At 51.0% G+C, this 20,235-nt stretch overlaps 1 protein-coding gene across 3 annotated transcripts in view; it reads right to left on the reverse strand.

Annotated features, from left to right (window-relative positions):
* ANKFY1 (ankyrin repeat and FYVE domain containing 1) overlaps positions 1–20,235 on the reverse strand; it is a 103,370-nt gene that overhangs the window by 8,577 nt on the left and 74,558 nt on the right. For 2 of the 3 annotated variants that reach the window (XM_008009907.3, XM_008009905.3), the window contains exons 12-24: positions 16,586–16,814; positions 15,576–15,674; positions 15,158–15,311; positions 13,926–14,097; positions 13,006–13,124; positions 11,199–11,355; positions 10,342–10,542; positions 8,258–8,434; positions 5,067–5,214; positions 4,521–4,611; positions 3,598–3,722; positions 1,583–1,729; positions 71–161 (exon numbers count right to left, since the gene is read on the reverse strand). In XM_008009907.3, the coding sequence (XP_008008098.1) occupies positions 71–161; positions 1,583–1,729; positions 3,598–3,722; positions 4,521–4,611; positions 5,067–5,214; positions 8,258–8,434; positions 10,342–10,542; positions 11,199–11,355; positions 13,006–13,124; positions 13,926–14,097; positions 15,158–15,311; positions 15,576–15,674; positions 16,586–16,814 (1,910 nt within the window). The remainder of the gene's footprint in view (positions 1–70; positions 162–1,582; positions 1,730–3,597; positions 3,723–4,520; positions 4,612–5,066; positions 5,215–8,257; positions 8,435–10,341; positions 10,543–11,198; positions 11,356–13,005; positions 13,125–13,925; positions 14,098–15,157; positions 15,312–15,575; positions 15,675–16,585; positions 16,815–20,235) is intronic. The other variant, XM_008009906.3, reaches the window with a different exon arrangement.

Below are 20,235 nucleotides of genomic sequence, written 5' to 3' on the forward strand. Positions count from 1 at the left end.
GGAGAAGGGGGGAAGCAATGGCGTCAGTGGAAGTCCCCTCACTGCTGTGACGGTGACGCTGGGGTCTTACCAGTGATGTTTGCGAGTTGTGACTCCGAACTTGGCAGTGCACTCATAGCAGTAGGAGCCGTCGCACCACGGAGGTTCCTTGGACAGCATATCTGTAACACAAAGGGGAGAGGACTAGTCCCGCCAAACAGCAACTGCGCCAGGCAAGCCCCAGGGCTCAGAGGGAGCAGGGAAGCAGACCAGGAAGTGCGGCCACCCACTGCCACATGACACAGGTGACGAAGGAGCAACAGGTTCTAAGTGGCTCAGGGCCAGCTTCCCAGAGGAGACTGGAGGATCAGCCCTTGCCTGGGAGACTTAGGGAGAAGGAAACAGTGGTCAACGAGGTGGACCAGCAGTGATGTCTGTGGGGGGAACACGCAGTCAGGGATGACTGGGACAGAAGGCACGGTAGGGAGGGCACAGAGACCACACAGCTAGAAAAACTGGCCAGGGGAACAGAGGATGGGACTAAGACAAGAGAAATTGAGGAGGCAGAATCTGTAAGACTTAGTGACTGAACACAAGTGTGGGATGTGAGAGGGAGCAGGCAGAAGACACAGGTGATTTCCAGGCTTCTGGAGAGAGTGCCTGAGTCTGTGGTGGGGCCACGGGCAGAGCAACCTACAAGGAAGAATCAAGTTTTCACATCTAGGTTAGGAGTTACCAGTGCAGACGGGAATGACCATCACTTGGATTTATCGGCTGAACTCTCACTCCATGCCAGGCACTGACCGCTCTACACAGAGAGGCCCACTGAGCTCACGGGGAGGGAGCAGCATGTGAATCCGTCAGTTCCTTTTGAGTACTGGGATGTGTGTGTGTCGCCGGCCCTGTGACGGGCACCAGTGCTGAGCTTTTAAAAGGCTAAGTGCATGGCAGAGGGAAGTTGCAGTGGACCAGGTATCACAAACGCTGCCCTTCAACCTGGCTCTGCCACAGACCAGCTGTGCCCCCCGGGCGGGTCCTGTGCATCGCCATCACATGGCTACCAGGGATGTCTGAGCTTGTTTTCCTGCCTGTCTCTCCCCACTGTGGGTGATGACACAGCACAGGCACTCGAGGCATTCTGATTGTGTCACCTCAGCAGGGAACAGTCAAGATTCACAAATACGAAATCATGAGGGAAGCACTCCTTTCCACAAAAGGGACACAGGGGAGGGAGAGCTGACAGGGGCTGGAGCCGTGGGCCATTCTGAAGGTTCTAGAGGATCTGAATCAGTCTCAAGAGGACAGGTGTGCAGATAAGTGGCCAGGAGACACAGGGAGGGTGGCCTGCCGGGGCATTTCCAGAAGGTTGTGGGACGTGGGAAATGAACAAGGCAGAGTGCTGTGAAAACACTGTTCACAGTGACCCTCCCAACACTGCTCAAAAGTCTTTCACTTATTCAGAGAGCCAGTCGCAGCTACTGCCTGGAAACCAGCAGTTCCGATCTGAAGGTGCCATGAGATTGAAAGAATGCCAGTACAATACATCACGATGGTAACACTGAGACTCTGCTTGCACTGTAAGAGCACAAAGCAGGCCACTCACCTAAAAGTCTAAACAGAAGTTGCTTGGTGGCGACCTGGTAGTTGAAAATGTTGACTCCCTGGTTGTTATTCACCCCGAGGCGAGCCCCCGACCGGACGATGGCGCGGCACAAGTTGGCATTCCCTTTCATGTATGCCAAGAGCAGCACTGGAAAACAAAAGCACACACAGGGCTCCTTCCCACCAGGCCCAGCCTGGCACCCACACACGAAGGGCGGAAGACAGCCGAGGGCAGAACAGACTGCTGGCAGGACGTCCGTTCACGAAGTGCCCACAGACACACGGGGGCCCCAAGGCTCTGGAGGGACCTCTGTGGACAACCTGTAGCATCTTCCAATAAAGGATGTGGCCACGAGCCAAAGAATTCTAGAGCAGCTGCGGTTTCTGAGACGCAGTCTTTCCCGCCTGGAGCTTTGGCTGCAAGAGAGCTATGGTCGCGCAGGTGGTGAGGGGTTCACCACGGAGGGAGTCATGACTGTGGTCTCAGGTGCCTTCCTCTGGCATGAAACACTGGTTTCTCCACAAAGGACAAAGCTCTTTTCACCCAATGTAACTAAATCTAAACCTATGAGTTGTGTACACACGGAGAAGAAAAATCAGTATTAGGAACATGTTCCAGAAAGCTCTTCCACCCTGTGGAGCCCGTGGGAACCCACACTCTGGCCAGGCCAACCTGCTGGCCTTCCCTACAAACAATTACAGCTCACTGCGGCTCCCCTTTGCTGCCCTTTCCCAGACGCTGGGTTTACTGGGTTCCTTAAGTTCAACTCTGAAAATCATAAAATAACATGGGGGTTATTCTTCCCACTATCAAATGAGGAAGCAGGCCTATGAGGGAGGATGCACCCGGTCACCCTGCTAGAATGCGACAGGGCTAGGACAGGGCTAGGCATCTGCACCCAGGTCTCTGTAAACCGGGGGCCTAGACACGGAGCCCCTCCCTGCTGCCTGTTCTTGTTTACCTGCTCCCAGGCAAGGTGTGCTGAGTATGTGCTATTCACTCCACCCCCAGGGGCTGACTCCTCTGAAGCTTAAACAACAATGCTCACGTAGCAAGGCCACGACCTCCTCTCAAGACCAAGAGAAAATGGTGAGAAGGGATGCGGTCCCATGTTAAGGTTCAGACAACCCCATGGTGACTCCATTTCTGCCAAGACCACAGAGGCTCTCTCTCTAGAACGGGTGAGTGAGTGGGAATGCAGCAGCCACACAGCTGCGCGGAGGGCTCTGGGCTGAGATGAGAGATCTGATTTTGTTTCATGGGGTTACTTTTCCTTACCCGAAAAACGGGGATACACCTATGTGCACTGCTTCCCTTATGGGGCTGCCGTGAGTCCTCGGCAAGAAAACGAACGCAAGAATCATCAGAAAAGCTAGGACACACGGATGACCAGTGACCACGGGGACCCAGAGCAGCCGGGAGAGGCCTGGAGCCTCGGCATAAGAAGGCACCCCGTGTTTCTGGGCACTCTGCCACTTTCTCAAAGCATGCCAACACATACTCGAGCGCATCTCTTCCTTTTGAAGATCCTGTGAGATGCTTATACTTTCTTTCTCTGCTGGAATTTGGGAGCTTGGGTAGGGCCCTATTTGACTGGACAAAAGGCAAATGAGGGAAATAAAAACAGGTGGGCAGGCCTGTTTGGAGAAGGGTATGGATGGTTTCAGAGCGCTCGATGCACTTGAGATGTGACGGTGTCTAAAATCAGATCCCCAGACTCCGAGCTGTGACAGTGACTAAAACCAGACACCCCAGACTCCATGAGATGTGACAGTGACTAAAACCAGACACCCCAGACTCCGTGAGCTGTGACAGTGTCTAAACCCAGACACCCCCGACTCCGTGAGATGTGACGGTGACTAAAACCTGACACTCCAGACTCCACAACAGGGCTCTGTAACTCACACTCAGAGGGCCCAGCAGAACTGTTCTGCGAGCTGGATGCTCTCAATAGATAACGACGTGTGCCCAGGCTCTTGCTTTTCCCGGAAGCGGGGCGCGGCCTTGCTACATACCCGTGCTGCCGTCTGCGTCCGGCTTGTCCAGAGGGTACTCCGGCATGCATTCTAAGAAGAGATCAAAGATGGCCGCCGCGTTCTCCTTGCCGTATTGTCCCAAAATGTGCAGTGGTGACTGGCCTCTGATACAACAAGTTGGAAAAGTTAGGAACGTATCTGCCATGGCAATCGCACACAAAATAAACAGAATTTTCTGAACTCTGTGACGGTGGATACATCTAAAAGACATGCTGGGTTTACTGGGTTCCTTAAATTTAACTCTGAAAATCATACAATAAGATGAGGGTTATTCTTCCCACTATCAGATGAGGAAGCAGGCCTATGTGTGACACCCAAAAAACAGGTAAGGAAAAGTAGGTTCTACAAAGCTTTTCTTTTTCTTATTTTGTATTTTACCGTAACCTAAGTGCATGCGTAACAAAAGTTTTTTTTTTTTTTTTTTGAGACGGAGTCTCGCTCTGTCCCCCAGGCTGGAGTGCTGTGGCGTGATCTCAGCTCACTGTAAGCTCCGCCTCCCGGGTTCATGCCATTCTCCTGCCTCAGCCTCCCGAGTAGCTGGGACTACAGGCACCACCACCACGCCCGGCTAATTTTTGTACTTTCGGTAGAGACAGGGTTTCACCGTGTTAGCCAGGATGGTCTCGATCTCCTGACCTCGTGATCTGCCCGCCTTGGCCTCCCAAAGTGCTGGGATTACAGGTGTGAGTCACTGCGCCCGGCCAAAAGTTTTTTAAGAAGCATTTTTTATTAAAACAAAATACCAGTACCAAAAGTACCAAAATAAAGTACCCGAAGCTGGTGAGGGGCCCTAGTGGCCAGTTTTGCAGCCCCTCCCCGGGGCTGACGGGAGGCACCAGCAACCAGCAGCTCTGAGCAGCAGGCCAGGCGCCGTAGGGCCTGCGCGGGCCCAGCACACTCACCGGAGATTAAAGGCTTCGGCGTCCACTGTGCACTCTGTCAGGAGAACCCGGATGTTGTTGAGCCGGCCGTGCATGACGGCAAGATGGAGAGCTGGGAAGTAAATCCTCTTACTGTGCAAGCCCAGAAGCATAGGCAGAAAACGGCCCGCTCCCCGCACCGCACAGACTCTCTGTAAACGGGACCTGGCCACAGCAGCGACCGGCCACACACGGCCACCCTTTCTGGTCTTCACCACCCTCCAGGATGCGCCACAAACGCAATCTCACGCCTGCTCTGTGCTGTGCTTTCTGCTTCAGCAGTTACCCAAAGGTGAGATTTAATAGTTTCCCAAGGAGGTAGTGCAGGCTTCCAGGGCTCCTGCTCAGATGGGGAGGCTGCCCAAGGCCTGGGCAGTCGCAGGTTGGACGCCCTACCCAGAGCACTTCCTGTCACAGCTTTCTCCTGTAGAAGCCAAGCTTCCCAGGGGGAGCAGACCCAAGGGTGCACTGCACCCACCCCTAGAATGGAGGGATAGTTCAAGCCACTAAGGAATGACTGGGAGTTACCATTGTTTCCATTCTCATCCACGGCAGCAAAGTCCACGCCATTCTCCAGGAGGACTGAGCAGATGGTGGGCAGGTCCTGCTGGGCAGCAAGATGAAGGGCAGTCTGGCGATGCTTGGTTAATTCATTCACTTTGGCTCCTGCAAGAAGCTGTTGAAGTTCATTACATGAACAGTCAGTCTCTCTGCCACAATCAAGATCCCCCTGGTGGGGGCCAAGTCTGCTGATGGCCTGCCCTGCTGACAGAGCTGGGAGCATGAGGGCTTCACACACACCCCTGCTGAAGCAGAAACCAGCCAAACCTGTGCCAAGGGCAATCTGGCAATTACCTGTCAAAACGTTAACCAGCCATTCCTTGGAACACAGAAACTCCACTTCTAAGGCTTTCGTATACAAAAACTGTGTAAGACTGCAGTGATGTTCACTGTACTACAAGCAGGTGTCTACTGCTTGTAATAGGAAAGCCTGACGGCAAAGGGGTTTGGTTGTAAATATTGTAATAGATACAAACAACAGAGTAAGATAAATATTTATCGATTAACATGGAAAGATGTTGATAACAAGTATGTTTAAAAAGCCTTGCAATGTAGAAGACAGTACGATTCCATCCGGGGAAGACAGAGCTCTGTGTACACACAAGCATGCATGCACATGGGCACTTGGAAGGTGTTTCAAAGCATAAACACCATACTCGGAAGAGCTGGAGTCAAAGGGAGACACTCTGTTTCATCTCCTTACATGCTTTGAGTTTTTCCACAATGAGTATGCACTATTTCACTACTGTTTTCTGTTTATTATTTCTTGAGACAGCAACTTGCTCTGTCACCCAGGCTGGAGTGCAGTGGTACCATCATAGCTCACTGCAGCCTTGAACGCCTGAGCTTAGATGATCGTCCCACCTCAGCCTCCTGAGTAGCTAGGACCACAGGCATGTGACCCTATACCTGGTAAAAAAAAAAAAAAGAAAATTCTGTAGAGACGAGGTCTGGCTGTGTTGCCCAGACTGGTGTCAAACTCCTGGCCTCAAGTGATCCTCTCAACTTGGCCTCCCAAAGTCCTGAGATTATAGGCATAAGCCACTGCGTCCAGCCTGTTTTTTCAAAGAAAGAACGCAGGCCGGGTGCAGTGGCTCAGGCCTGTAGTCTCAGCATTTTGGGAGACTGAGGCGGGCAGACTGCTTGAGCCCAGAATTTCAAGACCAACCTAGGTAACATGGTAAAACCTCGTCTCTACAAAAAATGTAAAAATTAGCTGGGCATAATAATGGTGTGCACCTGTAATCGCAGCTACTCGGGAGGATGAGATGGGAGGATTGATTGAGCCTGGCAAGTTAAGGCTGCAGTGAGCTATGATCAGGTCACTGCACTCCAGCCTGGGCAACAGAGCAAGACCATGTCTAAAAAAACAAAAAAAAGAAAAAAAGGGACACAAAGAATTACAGAATCAAAACAGCAGGTGGGACCTTTACATGATACCCTATTCATTTAGTATTTGAAGTTCATCATCCTCTTTCTGAAAAAGTTTAAAAAAACAGTTGCTGTAAACAGAAAATACCTGTAGTCTATAGTCAGAACCCAATTTGCCGCTCCTGAGGTGAAAGGCCACCCCTGGTTCCTCCGCGTGCACAGGCACTGCCTCTGGGAAAATCTAGGCGCTGGTTAGCTGCTCGGTTAGGACCCTGACTTCTAAATCCCAGCCTCCCCAGAACTCTGGGCGCCCAGTCTCACCACTGATCGGTAAGACATATGAGTGGATATGGGACTCTCAATACAGGGCGTCTCACAGACGCATATTCGTGGGCCCTGGTGCTATGTTAGGGATCATCACTGGCCCCACAGCTGGTTAACTGGGAGGAGAGAGGTAGGGAAGGGGTTTCAGTATGAACAGGTTCAAATAGGATGCAGCATCAATTCAAAGAGAAAGGAGCACATGGACACTGGGAAACCCGCTGTTTCTAGTGTTTCTGGGCGCTCCTATCATCTGTCATGCCGGGCCCCGGGAAGGCAGGAGCCTTGGTCAGGGACAGTAGACCTCCTTCCGCCCTACAGAGGCATAAAGACTGATGAACACGAGGCTGATTCCCTACGACTTTGGGACCCAGCTCCGCCTCCCTGGCTGCTTCTCCCACATCCAGTCTGTTCCCGGCATCATCAGACCCACCTCTCCTCATTCCTCAGTTCACACTCACTGCCACAGCCTCCCCACGGTCTAGTCACTGGTGAGCCCGCCCCACACCTGTGTGTCTCACTCCCAAGGCGCCTCCTTCAAACGCAGCCTCAGCTCAAACACAATCAAGTCACAAGGCTTCTCTAAAAAGTACTCTTCAGAAACAGTTACACCAAGGCAGCAAGGCTGCTCAGGTGCCCTGGCGGCCAGCTCCGCGGCACGCGTCGGGGACTGACGGCAGGGACCAGCGACAGCCGGCTCTGAGGAGTAGACCAGATGGGGAGGCCCTGGCTCAGCTCTGGCTTTGTTCTCTCAGCTCAGACACTTACAGTGGTTTCTCCACTGCTGAAAACATACTGGCTGCTCACAGTTCTCGTCTGAAATGTGACACCCATGTTCTGTTTTCTGCCTGCCTCTCTACCCACAGCTCTTTCAACTCTCCTACAACTTCTACCACATTTTCCTACATAAAACACACCACATGCACTTCCGGATCTCCACATCTTTGCTGAGACCCTTCCCTGCCCGGGTGGTATTATGTTATACTGGAAAAAGCAGGCTTTGGAGTCCAGTGCCAAGGCTAAACTCCAACACTACTAGCTTACATAGCCTTAGGGGGTAAAACTCTTTCTCGGCCTAAATTTTCTCCTTCGTAAAATGTAAAACATTTCTCATACCCCTCTGTGGTTTTGAAAATGAAGAGAGAGCTCACTTCAAAGTCCCAGGTGAATGCCTGACAGAGAACAGAAGCGGGTCTCCGCTTCCTCTGTGCTGCTGCCCTGCCTGTGCCGTCGAAACCCTGCTTTCCAGCAGGGCCCCATCTAGCATCTGGCAGCCCACGCAGCCCAACAGGACGCTCAGGACATGCAGCCCTTGACACCATCTTCCTGAGTGCACCAGCCTCGCTCCCCAAATTCACACTGGCCTTTCACCACGCCGGGCAAAGCACCTGTGATGAGATTCTGCACAAGCTCTACACTATGCTTTGACAACGTATTATTACATGCAGCATTTCTGTGTCACTTACCAAATTGCGGACAATCATTTCTGAGCCTGCTTGGACAGCGAGGTGCAGGGGGGTCAACTTGGAGGCATCCTGGACTCTTGAATTTACATTAGCGTGGACACTTATCAAGAACAGCACACTTTCAATATCAGAATTCTGAACTGCCACATGAAGGAAATTCCGGCCCTTGTTATCCACCTACAGCAACAAGTGCAAAGCAAAAGATTAGTTCCCTTTTAAGAGTACCTCTTGAGCTTCATCTGCAAGCTGAACTGACCACTGGAGAGGTCACGATGGAGACCTTCCCTCAGTCTTAGGAAACCCCCTCCCAAGAATGAACACGAAACGCCATCCCCCAACCCCACCCACAGACCCGCTCTACACATCTGTGCACAGAAGCAGGTGTGCATAGCCACACCCACATGGTCAGGGGAAGGGAGCTGCTGCAGTAACCCACGCTGCCCTGGCAGCCTCCTGTAGTAGGAACTGGATGTGGAAAACCGAGAAGAAGACAATCTGAAGGATAGGGAAATGAAAGCACCAAGATATCAGGAGACTCACGGAGAGGCAAAGATGGAGACGAGCCTTGGAAGTCTCTTTGCTTTGGCTAAAACAAGCACCCAGCATCCTAATGCCCCAGCTGCACTGCCAGCCTGACCCGAGCAGTCAAACAAAGGCTTCAGAAATGTGGAGACAGTTTCCTCTTTTACTGAGCTACAAGACTATACACCATGCGGGAGGGAGCCAACAGCAAGTCACAGGCTTTACTCCACTGATGGAAAGCCAACAGAGCGCAACGACATCAAACCACACCGTAGACTGGAGTTCCCAGAGCTGTCTTAGCATGCGTGTGGCGGCGGCAGTGAGCGAGACCCCAGTGCTGCACACACGGCACACCACTTCACAGGCCACACACCACAGCACATGCCAGTCCCGTAAGCAGTGGATCTGCAAAGCGCTTTGATCAACAGTCCAGTTTCACACTGGAGAGAAGAAATGGGAGAGGCCACTTCACACCACCTGAGAAAATGTGAGGTCACCACCTACACAATCCAGTCACACTTGCGAAAATGCTGAAGACAGGTGGCGTACAGAAGCCTAAGACACCAAGCAATCATCTCCACCCACGCGAGGATTTCACTTCATCCGGGTCCCAAGTCTGCATCTCCCCTTCATGAGTGGCTATTTCTAAACGCTGCCAGTATTCTAGGTGCTGGCTGGAGAGTCAGGTTCCCGCAGGACCGGCCTGACAGACCCCTCCCCACTCCCACTCAGACCAGTTGTTACTGTCACTTCCCGCCCAGTTGGTTGCTGCAGATCAACAGTTCACCATCCAGATTTAGCAGCTGGTAAAGAACCACAAAGAACAAGGACAGCTGAGCCTGCTGAGTGACTGAACTCCTCCAAAACACTCAGGAAGTTGCCCCAACATCACAATGCAAGCTCTTTAAAAGACACTCCTTACTAGGACAGTTGACCATCCTAGCAAAAGCACTAAGAATGAGCTCGGCTGGGGCCGGGCGCGGTGGCTCAAGCCTGTAATCCCAGCACTTTGGGAGGCCGAGGCGGGTGGATCACGAGGTCAGGAGATCGAGACTATCCCGGCTAACATGGTGAAACCCCGTCTCTACTAAAAGTACAAAAAAACTAGCTGGGCGTGGTGGCGGGCGCCTGTAGTCCCAGCTCTACTTGGGAGGCTGAGGCGGGAGAATGGCGTGAACCCGGGAGGCGGAGCTTGCAGTGAGCCGAGATCGCACCACTGCACTCCAGCCTGGGAGACACAGCGAGACTCCGTCTCAAAAAAAAAAAAAAAAAAAAAAAAAGAATGAGCTCGGCTGTACACGCCACAGACTGCCTACGATGGAGCCCACTGCCTCCGCTTCCGTCTCCGCCTGGCATTGTCAGGCGCTGACATACAGGCAGAGGAGCCAGATCTCCTCCTGCACTGATGGGACATCTCAGCAGCCACATTCTAGGGCAGGGAGGACAATTTCCCACCGAAGTTCTTTCCAGGAAGAGCCATGTTTAGTTGGTGACATCTGTCTAGTCTCCAGGTTCTGCGGAGCCCAGGACAATGTGGAGGATGCCGGGTGTTCCTCACTCACCTGCTCAGCAGCCCCGGACTCTCGTTTGAGGATGGCCTCGGCTGACTTGTTGTTCTTGAAAGTCATGGCACAGGCAAACGGGGTCAGCCCTTGTCTGTCTCGCACGTTCAAATGGATATCGGGGTGAGAAACCAATAGCTGAATGATGACGCCGTGTTGGCTGCTGATGGCCACGTGGATGGGGGTTCTTCCTTCTGCATCCTATGGAACAAGGCACAGAATTTAATGTTCAATTGCAAGATAAAACTCAGGAAAAATATGAAGGGGTATAACTTTTAAATCAAATTTCAGTTATGAGACTCGATCAACACTCCCACCCTGTGTTTGACTCAGCTGTTAAAGAGGCCAAAGAGAAATGACTAAAAGTCACTTCCTGTTATACCACGTTCCAGCGACCCAGTGGTGACCGTGGACCCAGCACACACACTTGTTTCAGATCTGCAGTGAGTCTCCGCTCTAAGCCACCACTCCTTATTTGGCTGCAGGGCCTTAGGTACCAATCTGCACAGGCTCGAATGTTGAAAAGCATCAAAGCATCAGGGGTGCTCCAGGGAGCTACCAGGATGTTCTCCTAAATACATTACGCAATTTAGGACTAAACTCTCAGTGGAAATCTGTAACTAAAGGGCAATAGGAGGCGAAGAGAAAGAGCTGAAACAAATCTTCCTCCAGCTGTAGTAAGGACAAAGGCACAGAGAAGCACAGTCAGCCTGAAATCATGAACATTGCAAGGGAGGCCGTGTGTTCATGAAGCAGCAGCGCCTGGAACTGGGCACTGTGCAAGGTCCTTTGCCGTAGGAGGGGGTTCCCCTCATGCCGGAGCTACCTCTATCTCCCTGGAAACAGAAACGACATACCTGTGCATTCACGTTGGCACCAAACTCCAGAAGACACTGTACCGTCTCTTCCAGCCCCCAAGAGGCTGCCAAATGCAAAGGGGTCTGCCCATCTCTAGCCTCTTCCTCTCCTTCTCCGTTAGTGCCTGGTTGTCTGGGACTATTCACGTCACAGCCACTGAAGGGAATGGGGAAATGTAAAACACGCCGCGCTTGGACCCGGCCTACAGGCATGCTGATCACAGATGTAGAGCAGCAGCCTCATCCAACCCAACAGCATCTGCTGTGACCGGGTCTGCTGTCCTTAGGCCCTGGCCTCAAATACCAGAGTCGAGGTGCCACTCCCATATTCTGTGACTGGTCTTGGGGGTGGGCAACCCGGGCATCAGAATTGTTAGAAACTCCCCAGGGGGATATGCATACATTTAAAGTCTGAGAACAAGCTGGACGCAGTGGCTCATGCCTCTAATCCCATACTTTGTAAGGCCGAGGCGGGTGGATCAACTCAGGTCAGGGGTTCACATCCAGCCTGGCCAACATGACGAAACCCCCTCTCTACTAAAAACATAAAAATTAGCCAGGCGTGGTGGTGCACACCTGTCATCCCCGCTATGCAGGAAGCTGAGGCAGGAGAATTACTTGAACCCAGGAGGCGGAGGTGGCAGTGAGCTGAGATCGTACCACTGTACTCCAGCCTGGGTAACAGAGTGGGACTCTATCTCAAAAATAAAAATAGAAAATACAAAAAGAAAGTTTGAAAACCATAAAGTTTGAGCCAGGCGTGGTGGCTCACGCCTGTAATCCCAATACTTTGGGAGGCCGAGGCGGGTGGATCACGAGGTCAGGAGATTGAGACCATCCTGGCTAACACGGTGAAACCCCGTCTCTACTAAAAATATTTTTAAAAAATTAGCCAGGTGTGGTGGCGGGCGCCTGTAGTCCCAGCGCTGAGGCAGGAGAATGGCGTGAATCTGGGAGGCGGAGCATGCAGTGAGCTGAGATGGCGCCACTGTACTCCAGCCTGGGTGACAAAGCAAGACTCTTGTCTCAAAAAGAAAAAAAAAAAAAGAAAACCATAAAGTTTGAGAACCACTGCTGTAAAGGCTTCCTGAATAACCTTGGCTCCCACACATCCCACACTCCGAGGGGGCCACAGAGCCCTGTTAGGACTCACACACCGTGGTGGGGTCCTGGGGAGACACATCTGGTCTCCCCAGCTGTAGCCTCCTGCTTCACGGTCTGAACTGGTCCGCCATGACTACAGGAGCTCAGGCAGCTCCCAAAGCAGGACACTGACTTAAGCTTTCAGCTTCTTTGACCCAGGCCTGTGAGCTCCTCCCAGGGAGCCTGGCTCCTGGCTGACTTGACATGACAGAACAGTGACTCTCTGATAACCTTTTTTTTTTTTTTTTTGAGACGGAGTCTTGCTCTGTAGCCCGGACTAGAGTGCAGTGGCCGGATCTCAGCTCACTGCAAGCTCAGCCTCCTGGGTTTACGCCATTCTCCTGCCTCAGCCTCCGGAGTAGCTGGGACTACAGGCGCCCGCCACCTTGCCCGGCTAGTTTTTTGTATTTTTAGTAGAGATGGGGTTTCACCGTGTTAGCCAGGATGGTCTCGATCTCCTGACCTCGTGATCCGCCCGTCTCGGCCTCCCAAAGTGCTGGGATTACAGGCTTGAGCCACCGCGCCCGGCCGACTCTCTGATAACCTTAACTGCGAAAGTCAAGCCGGCTACTGGTATGCCAAGACTGTAGATGGATTTAAAAAGGAAAGAGCCAGTTTGCAACAAGCGCACTAAAACGGTTTGGAGAGATATGGGGACTCTGACCTGCGGATAAGAAAGCAGGCGGTGGGCTCGTTGTTTTCATCAATGGCTCTGTGCAGGAGCGTCTGAAGGCATCCGCCAGGTCCTGGACCCCAGCACGTGGCATCACAGCCATGTCTGACCTGCAGAAAAACGTAGTTACTCACAAACACTGCTGAGCAAAGGCAAGCAGTTTTACTACCAAGTCTGAGCTCTATGTATAGCATTAAATCCATTTTCAGATAAGATACAGTTAATTAAATGATCATTACTTTAATCTGTATCACTCATTAGTTTTACAAACACTAATTAAAATTTGCTGTGTGCAAGTTCTTGCACTAGGTCCTGTGGGACAGACTTGGGAAGTATCAACAAGTTACGTTTAATTTGTGTCCTTTAGATCTGAGTTCTAGAAGGGACAGAAAACACAAAGTGTCAGTGTACACCAACCGGTCCTCAGTAACACACCTGTAACTAACAGGTAAGCTCAACAACTAGCTAAAATCCCCAGGTGCGTAATGCCTTCATACCACACTGCAGGCCCTTCGGAGAGCTGAACCAGAGCGTGCAGGTTTGCCTCCACTTTTGGGGCCTGTCTGGCAAACAAGGGTGATAAACCTAAGACTGAGGAAATTATCACTATGGTGATAATGAGGACACCCCACAGCAAATCAGCCAAGTCCAGGAGAGGGCTCCTGAGGAAATGCCGCCATTCTCTCGCTGCTTGGTGGTTTTCTTGGTGAAGACAACCTAAAAACAAAAGTGTTGGCCGAGACCACGTTGAACTGCAAGTTTCTTTAACGTGACTTGCGACTGCTTGTCCTTGTCCCACTATGTTACTTGGCAGATCTCCTGCTCCTGTGACAGCTACGCAGCCACCAGCTCCGCCCCTGACACAGTGTCTCCCCATCTGTAAGCAGAGGCTAAGGCTGTGCTTGTCTTACCAGAGTGGACGCGATGTCCTCCAGACTGTTCGCCAGGGCCAGCCACAGCGGGGGGTTCCCCTTCTCGTCTGGCACAGACATGTCCGCTCCTCGGGTGCATATGGCATCGACCACGAGTGGAAGCTGGTTTCTGATGGCCAGCTGGAGGGCCGTCTCCCCGTCCCGAGTCCTGCTAGGACAGGCACACCCAAACCAACATTTGTAGTTGAGGCCAAAGCACAGAAGGTGCCCTTCCGGGCATTCCAGAGCCCAGAATCTTCCATACCCCTCATCATATTCACTCACAGTCATTAAATATTTTCTCAGGGAAATTAAATGTGAAAACAGTGTCTGTTCATTCTGCCTTTTTAGAACACATAACCATGTCATCTTATTGCCTCTCGAAGATAACATCCCAGCGTGTTGAATTCTTAGAGAACGACAGTCACTTTTTAGAGCAGTTTAATACAATGCCACCGAAGAACCCAGCTGACACCCCTTCCTTCCCCCGCTCAGTCATTCAGAGTCACTGGAGATCAAGGTGAGTTCTTTTGAAAATACAACTACAGTAACAATTGGACTCCATGTCATGTCTTTTTCCCCCCTCAAGCCTTACTGGGGGCTCATTTGTTGGAATGTTCTTCATTGTGACTGAAATTCCTTGTTAAAAACTGATTTTAGGCCAGGCGTGGTGGCTCACGCCTGTAATCCCAGCACTATGGGAGGCCGAGGTGGGCGGATCACGAGGTCAGGAGATCGAGACCAGCCTGGCCAACGTGGTGAAACCCCATTTCTACTAAAAGCACAAAAAATGAGCCAGGCGTGGTGGCGGGCACCTGTAATTCCAGCTACTTGGGAGGCTGAGGCACGAGAAACGCTTGAACCCAGTAGGCGAAGGCTGCAGTAAGCTGAGACTGCACCACTGTACTCCAGCCTGGGCAAGAGTGAGATCCTGACTCAAAGAAAAAAAAAACAAACCTGACTTTAGATTGTTTTTTACAATGAGACTTGTGCAATACTGTGCACTGGTCCTGAAAGGTTCAGACAAGAGCAAAGGACAGTCCTTTTCTCCATTACAATCAAGACTTTTGATGATTTTGTGACAACACTGCATTTGTGTGTTTTTAGAGCTACTGTTTCCCTTCCTCTATCTAATATGAAACAAAAACACTTTTCTACAAGCGAAGCTGTGCTTTTGACATCTCAATTAATTGTTACCTGGTGTTACAGTGGAGAGTGCGGCTTCGTCCTACCTGACATTTATATCTGCCTGGTGCTCCAGGAGGAACAGTGAGCTCTTGCTGTCCTGCCGCTGTATGGCCATGTGCAGTAGGGTCTGCCCATCCGACATGGTGTCATTGATGGAGGCCCCAGAGCCCAGCAGCTGGGCTGCGATCGTGTGCATGCCTGGGAAAGAAACAAGCCCCGATGTCATCCACGCTCAGCGTTTCCCGCTTCCTCAACATCTTACTACAACAGACATACCCTCTCAACTTCTCAAAGCCAGCAGTTTTCCACTGGATCTAACAGGCTTAACTCAAACAGAAAGGTTATTTCACAACCAAATGATTAGCTCACTCTCCTCTTTCTTTCTCGCTCCCTCTCTCCCGCCCAGCCCTGCTTCAGACAGCTGTCAGTCTGCAGACATGAGTGGCCCTGGCACGGCCTTACCAGTCCATAATGCCAGGCCCAGCACAGTCTGGTCTCGGGAATCTTTGAGGCTGAAGTCCGGAATGATTTGCAAGTTGTTGGTGGCATGAAGAGCATTGGCTAAATGTTTTTAAAAAGAAAAGAATATTTGAGTTCACCATCTGTGGATCCCATTTAAAGCATTCAGTAGAGTAAGAACTCAGTTTCAAACTAACTGTTGGGTATAATACGATGAATGCTACAAAAAGAGAGTAGATAAATCTTGTCAGGACTCGAAGCCCAGAAATCTGATATTTTGGAGCAAAACTTACGGGGAAAATGAATCTTTTTAAAGCTTAAAACACTGACTCTTCACATAAGGAAAACGGACTCCATTACGGCAACACACTTGATCACTAAAAAGACTAGAACAACGCCCTGATGATGATTCCTAATACACAATCTTAAAATTTTCCTCCACAGTCTTAAAACTTCTGTGAGGACCAGAAAAAGGGTGCACAGTACCTGAAACCCCACCTCCCTCCAGAAAGACAATGCTAAAAAACCACTGTCCTTAACAAGGATTGAGGCAAGAGCAAAATAAGCCTCAGGACAGGAAAGAGAAGGCATGAGGAAGACCTTCTGAGGGAAACGGCCCTTCTGTCCCGCAGGGGCTGCCCTTGGCCCCTCTCTCACGGAGTGCCTGCCACAGCAGAGTTCTCCAAGACAGCGCTCACACCGAGGCGCAGCTCTGCCTGACCTACACTAAATGGCCTGGAGAAATACTCAAATAAGACAGACGGCAGAATCAAAAGTTCTACCAGCTTACCCTAACAAGTGAAATGGGCAGGCCCCATCCTGAAAACACACACAGGGAAGCAGCAGTCAAGAGCCAGACTACATGCTTCTCTAGTTTGACCTGAAAGGATTTTTTGGGAGTAAGAAACTAGCTACACGAAACTCACCAACAGAAGAAACATCAACTCTGTAACTAACGATCCTAAACCGCTGTCCCCAAGTCAAAACGATGGACAGCATTCCCACGTACTTACCTTTCTGCTCCAGGATGACAGACACCACGTCCGGATGGTTATAGGCGATCGCCATGTGCAGTGGTGTCTGCAGATAGATGCTGTCCGCCAAGCTGGTCAGGGATGCAGCCTCCTTTGGCAAAGGCAGAGCTTCCTCCGTCTGCAGGTTTGGGTTGGCACCTTGCTGTAGGAGCTCTGCAGTGAGGTTGGCCAGGCCATGCCGACACGCTGTGTGCAATGGGGTTTCTCCCTGAATAGAAACAAATGGCCGAAATCTGAGCACTCACAGGAATTCCCTTCACGAAGGGAGCATGGCAGCCTGAGAGAAAAAACTCGGGTCCTGGGCTCATCCTGTCGCCAGCTGACCCTCCTGATTTCTGTTCTTTTGCTCCTGAGCCATCATCGCTCTCAGTATCTTCTTTTTCTTTCTTTTTTCGGTTTTGTTTGGAGACAAGTCCCGCTCTGTTGTCCAGGCTGGAGTGCAGTGTCAAGATCTCGGCTCACTGCAACCTCCGCCTCCTGAGTTCAAGCAATTCTCCTGCCTCAGCCTCCTAAGTAGCTGGGATTACAGGCACGCGCCACCACACCCAGCTAATTTTTATATTTTTAGTACAGACAGGTTTCACCATGTTGGCCAGGCTGGTCTTGAACTCCTGACCTTTTGATCCACCCGCCTCAGCCTCCCAAAGTGCTGGGATTACAGGCATGAGCCACCGCGTCCGGCCTATTTTTTTTTTGAGGCGGAGTCTCGCTGTGTTGCCCAGGCTGGACTCAAACTTCAAGCCTCAAGCAGTCCTCTTGCCTCAGCTTCCCAAATAGCTGCGTCTGGTTCCACCCTTTGTTTCTTCAGTGTCTTTCCCAAGCACCTTCCAAAAGCTGGCTTCTTGACTTCACCTCCTAGGTCCTCCTTAACCGCCCTTTGCTTGTTTCATAACTTTTTTTTCTAATTCTAAAAATAATATATGCTTATGACAGAACAATAACAAGCTACAAGTGTCACCAAAATAAACAGTGCAAGTGGGAGAGCCGCGCAGCCCCCGCCCGGGAGCGAGGCACCGGCGATCAGCAGCCTCGACATGGCGGCCGTCACTGCTTCCGCAGCTCCTCACCTGCACTTCGTTTCTGTGGCCTGCTCACATCAATCTCATCTTGAACTCTGATCAAGACCTCCTTCCCCTACTTTTAAAAGTTAAAAATATTTTTAATTGGTATTACCGGTACCTGATGCAATATTTAAAAAGAAGTTTCCTCTCACATTTGGAACCATTATTACCAGTTTCATGTTCCTCTCCATTGACAGAATACTCCCAGGAAAATGCATGTGTGCACATGCTTAAGCATTTCGGCATGTCTATGTGTATGTCCGTATGTATACACACACACTGGAGTTTTCCCACCCAAACAAGTGGAAATGAACAGAACACACCACTCTGCTTGCAGTACGGCGCTTACATACGGCGCCCGCTCTCATCAGAGCTACACATGATCATCACTTAGAGAGGCGAGAACTCTCCAAGGCTTACTGTAAAAAACAGCAAGATCCCTGGCAGTGATGTTTACAACTAACTGATCACAACCAGTTACAGATTCATTTGTTCCTTCACAGCCACTGCTTCACTTGACTAGCCTTAAAAAAAAAAAAAAAAAAAAAAAAAAAAAAAAAGCAAGATCCTACCTCCTCCTTTTCCCTCAAAAAATTATCCTTTCCCAGCAGGAGTTACTTTTAACTCTTCCAGCTGGGTTTTGTAAATCTCCATATTTCTAACTAACATGTTTTTATTGCTGCCTCTTGATTTTCCAGCTTTGAACATTATCTGTGGGACTCGCCACTGTGGCAGATAAGGATTGAGTGCTTTTACGCCTTGACCCAGAGCGTGCGCTTCCCACCCAAATCCTCCCCATACAGGGGAACCATAATTGTAGTGTGAGCCCTCCCAAGTATTTCCTCTTCCTCTTCCTCCTTCTCTCCCCCGCCACCTCCTCAGGGCTGTCTCCTGTTCCAGACCTTCTTCCTACACATTCTCATTGGGTGTGCTGATCTACTCCACGGCTTCTGTCATTATCTACAAGCAGGAGACTCTCAAACCCAGGCCTCCAGCCCCATTTTTGCATCTTATTTTCCCACAGCCTGTTAGACATCCCTACCTAAATGTTTAGAAATTCAGAAATCACAATGGAATTTACTCCCCCCACTCAGGTTCCTCCTCCTGGCCAGCTTCCTCTGTTTTCATGGGTTTGCCACAGTAATTGTTTTTTTAAGTTCATACTTCGGTGTCTTTGGGGTACCGGTGGTTTCTGGTTCCACAGATAAGTTCTTGAGTGGAGATTTCTTAGATGTTAGCACACCTGTCACCTGAGCAGGGTACACTGTGCCCAGCATCCTCCTTTTATCCCCACCGCCCTCCCAAGCAGCCCCTCCGAGTCCCCGAATTCCACACGCCATCCCTGCACTGCAGCAGCGGGAACGGTTCTCTTGCCCTCGCTCCTGGGAGCCTGAAGCACGCGTGTGGTATAGACTGACTCTGCAATTCCTGCGGAACCTGTTCCTTTGGATCCCAATGCAGCATGAGAGGACAGCACACGTCACCGCTTGTCAAGATGATTCCCACTTGGCTCCAGCCTGGGCTCCACGGCACACCCACCATGCCAGCCATCCCAGGCAGCTTTCTCAGCTCCAGAAGAATCATACTACTTGTCTGCCCAAAACCCTCCAATGGCCCTTCTGTCCCCACAGGATAAAGCCCACACACCGGAAGCCAGTGTTCCAGGCCCTTCAGCAGTGTTGCTCTCCACGGCTTTCAAGTTAGGCCTCCTGTGTCTCTACAGTTTGGGTTTGACCTAGTTTTGCTATGAAGGGTATTCAGAGAAGGAGCAACAGCGGGTAGACAATGTGGGCCTAAGGGAGGTTTTTTTGTTTTGTTTTGTTTTCCAAGACAAAATCTTACTCTTTTGCCCAGGCTGCAGTGCAACGGCACGGTCTCCACTCACTGCAACCTCCGCCTCCCAGGTTCGAGCGATTCTTCTGCCTCAGCTTCCTGAGTAACTGGGACTGCAGGCCCCTGCCACCACGTCCAGCTAATTTTTGTATTTTTAGTAGAGATGGGGTCTCACCATGTTGGCCAGGCTGGTCTCAAAGTCCTGACCTCAGATGATCCGCCCGCCTCAGCCTCCCAAAGTGCTGGGATAACACGTGTGAGCCACCATGCCCGGCAGAGGATTTTAAGTCAGGAGATAGTAGAGCATGTCTCTATGGTATTAGAAATGAATAGTGGGCAAAGCTAATGATGCAGGAGGAAAAGAAAGAGACAGTGACACACAGTGGCAAGAGCAGAGGCACGGAGAAGGTGAGAGGGCACGAGATGCTGTGATGTTGAGCCCAGAACAAGCAGCAGTGGGCGCTGGGCCATGCCGTCACTCTGGCCGTGTGCAGACACACAGTGGAGTCGGCAGTGTTTCGAAAGGATGGCACTGCCCTCTCTCCTGCACCAAGATATGCTGGTCTGGCTCAGATACCGAGCTCACGGTTGACTGCCTTGCCCAGTGCTGTCGAGACAGTGCAACTAGACAGCCTTGTGCTGGAGTCTTAATGCGGACACCTCATTATTTATAATAGTACATAGGTACTGTGTGTGTGGACAGAGGCTGGGGAACGCCCCGGGCTGGAGCATCCA

This window comes from Chlorocebus sabaeus, chromosome 16 (genome assembly GCF_047675955.1).
Source record: "Chlorocebus sabaeus isolate Y175 chromosome 16, mChlSab1.0.hap1, whole genome shotgun sequence".
Classification (NCBI taxonomy): domain Eukaryota; kingdom Metazoa; phylum Chordata; class Mammalia; order Primates; family Cercopithecidae; genus Chlorocebus; species Chlorocebus sabaeus.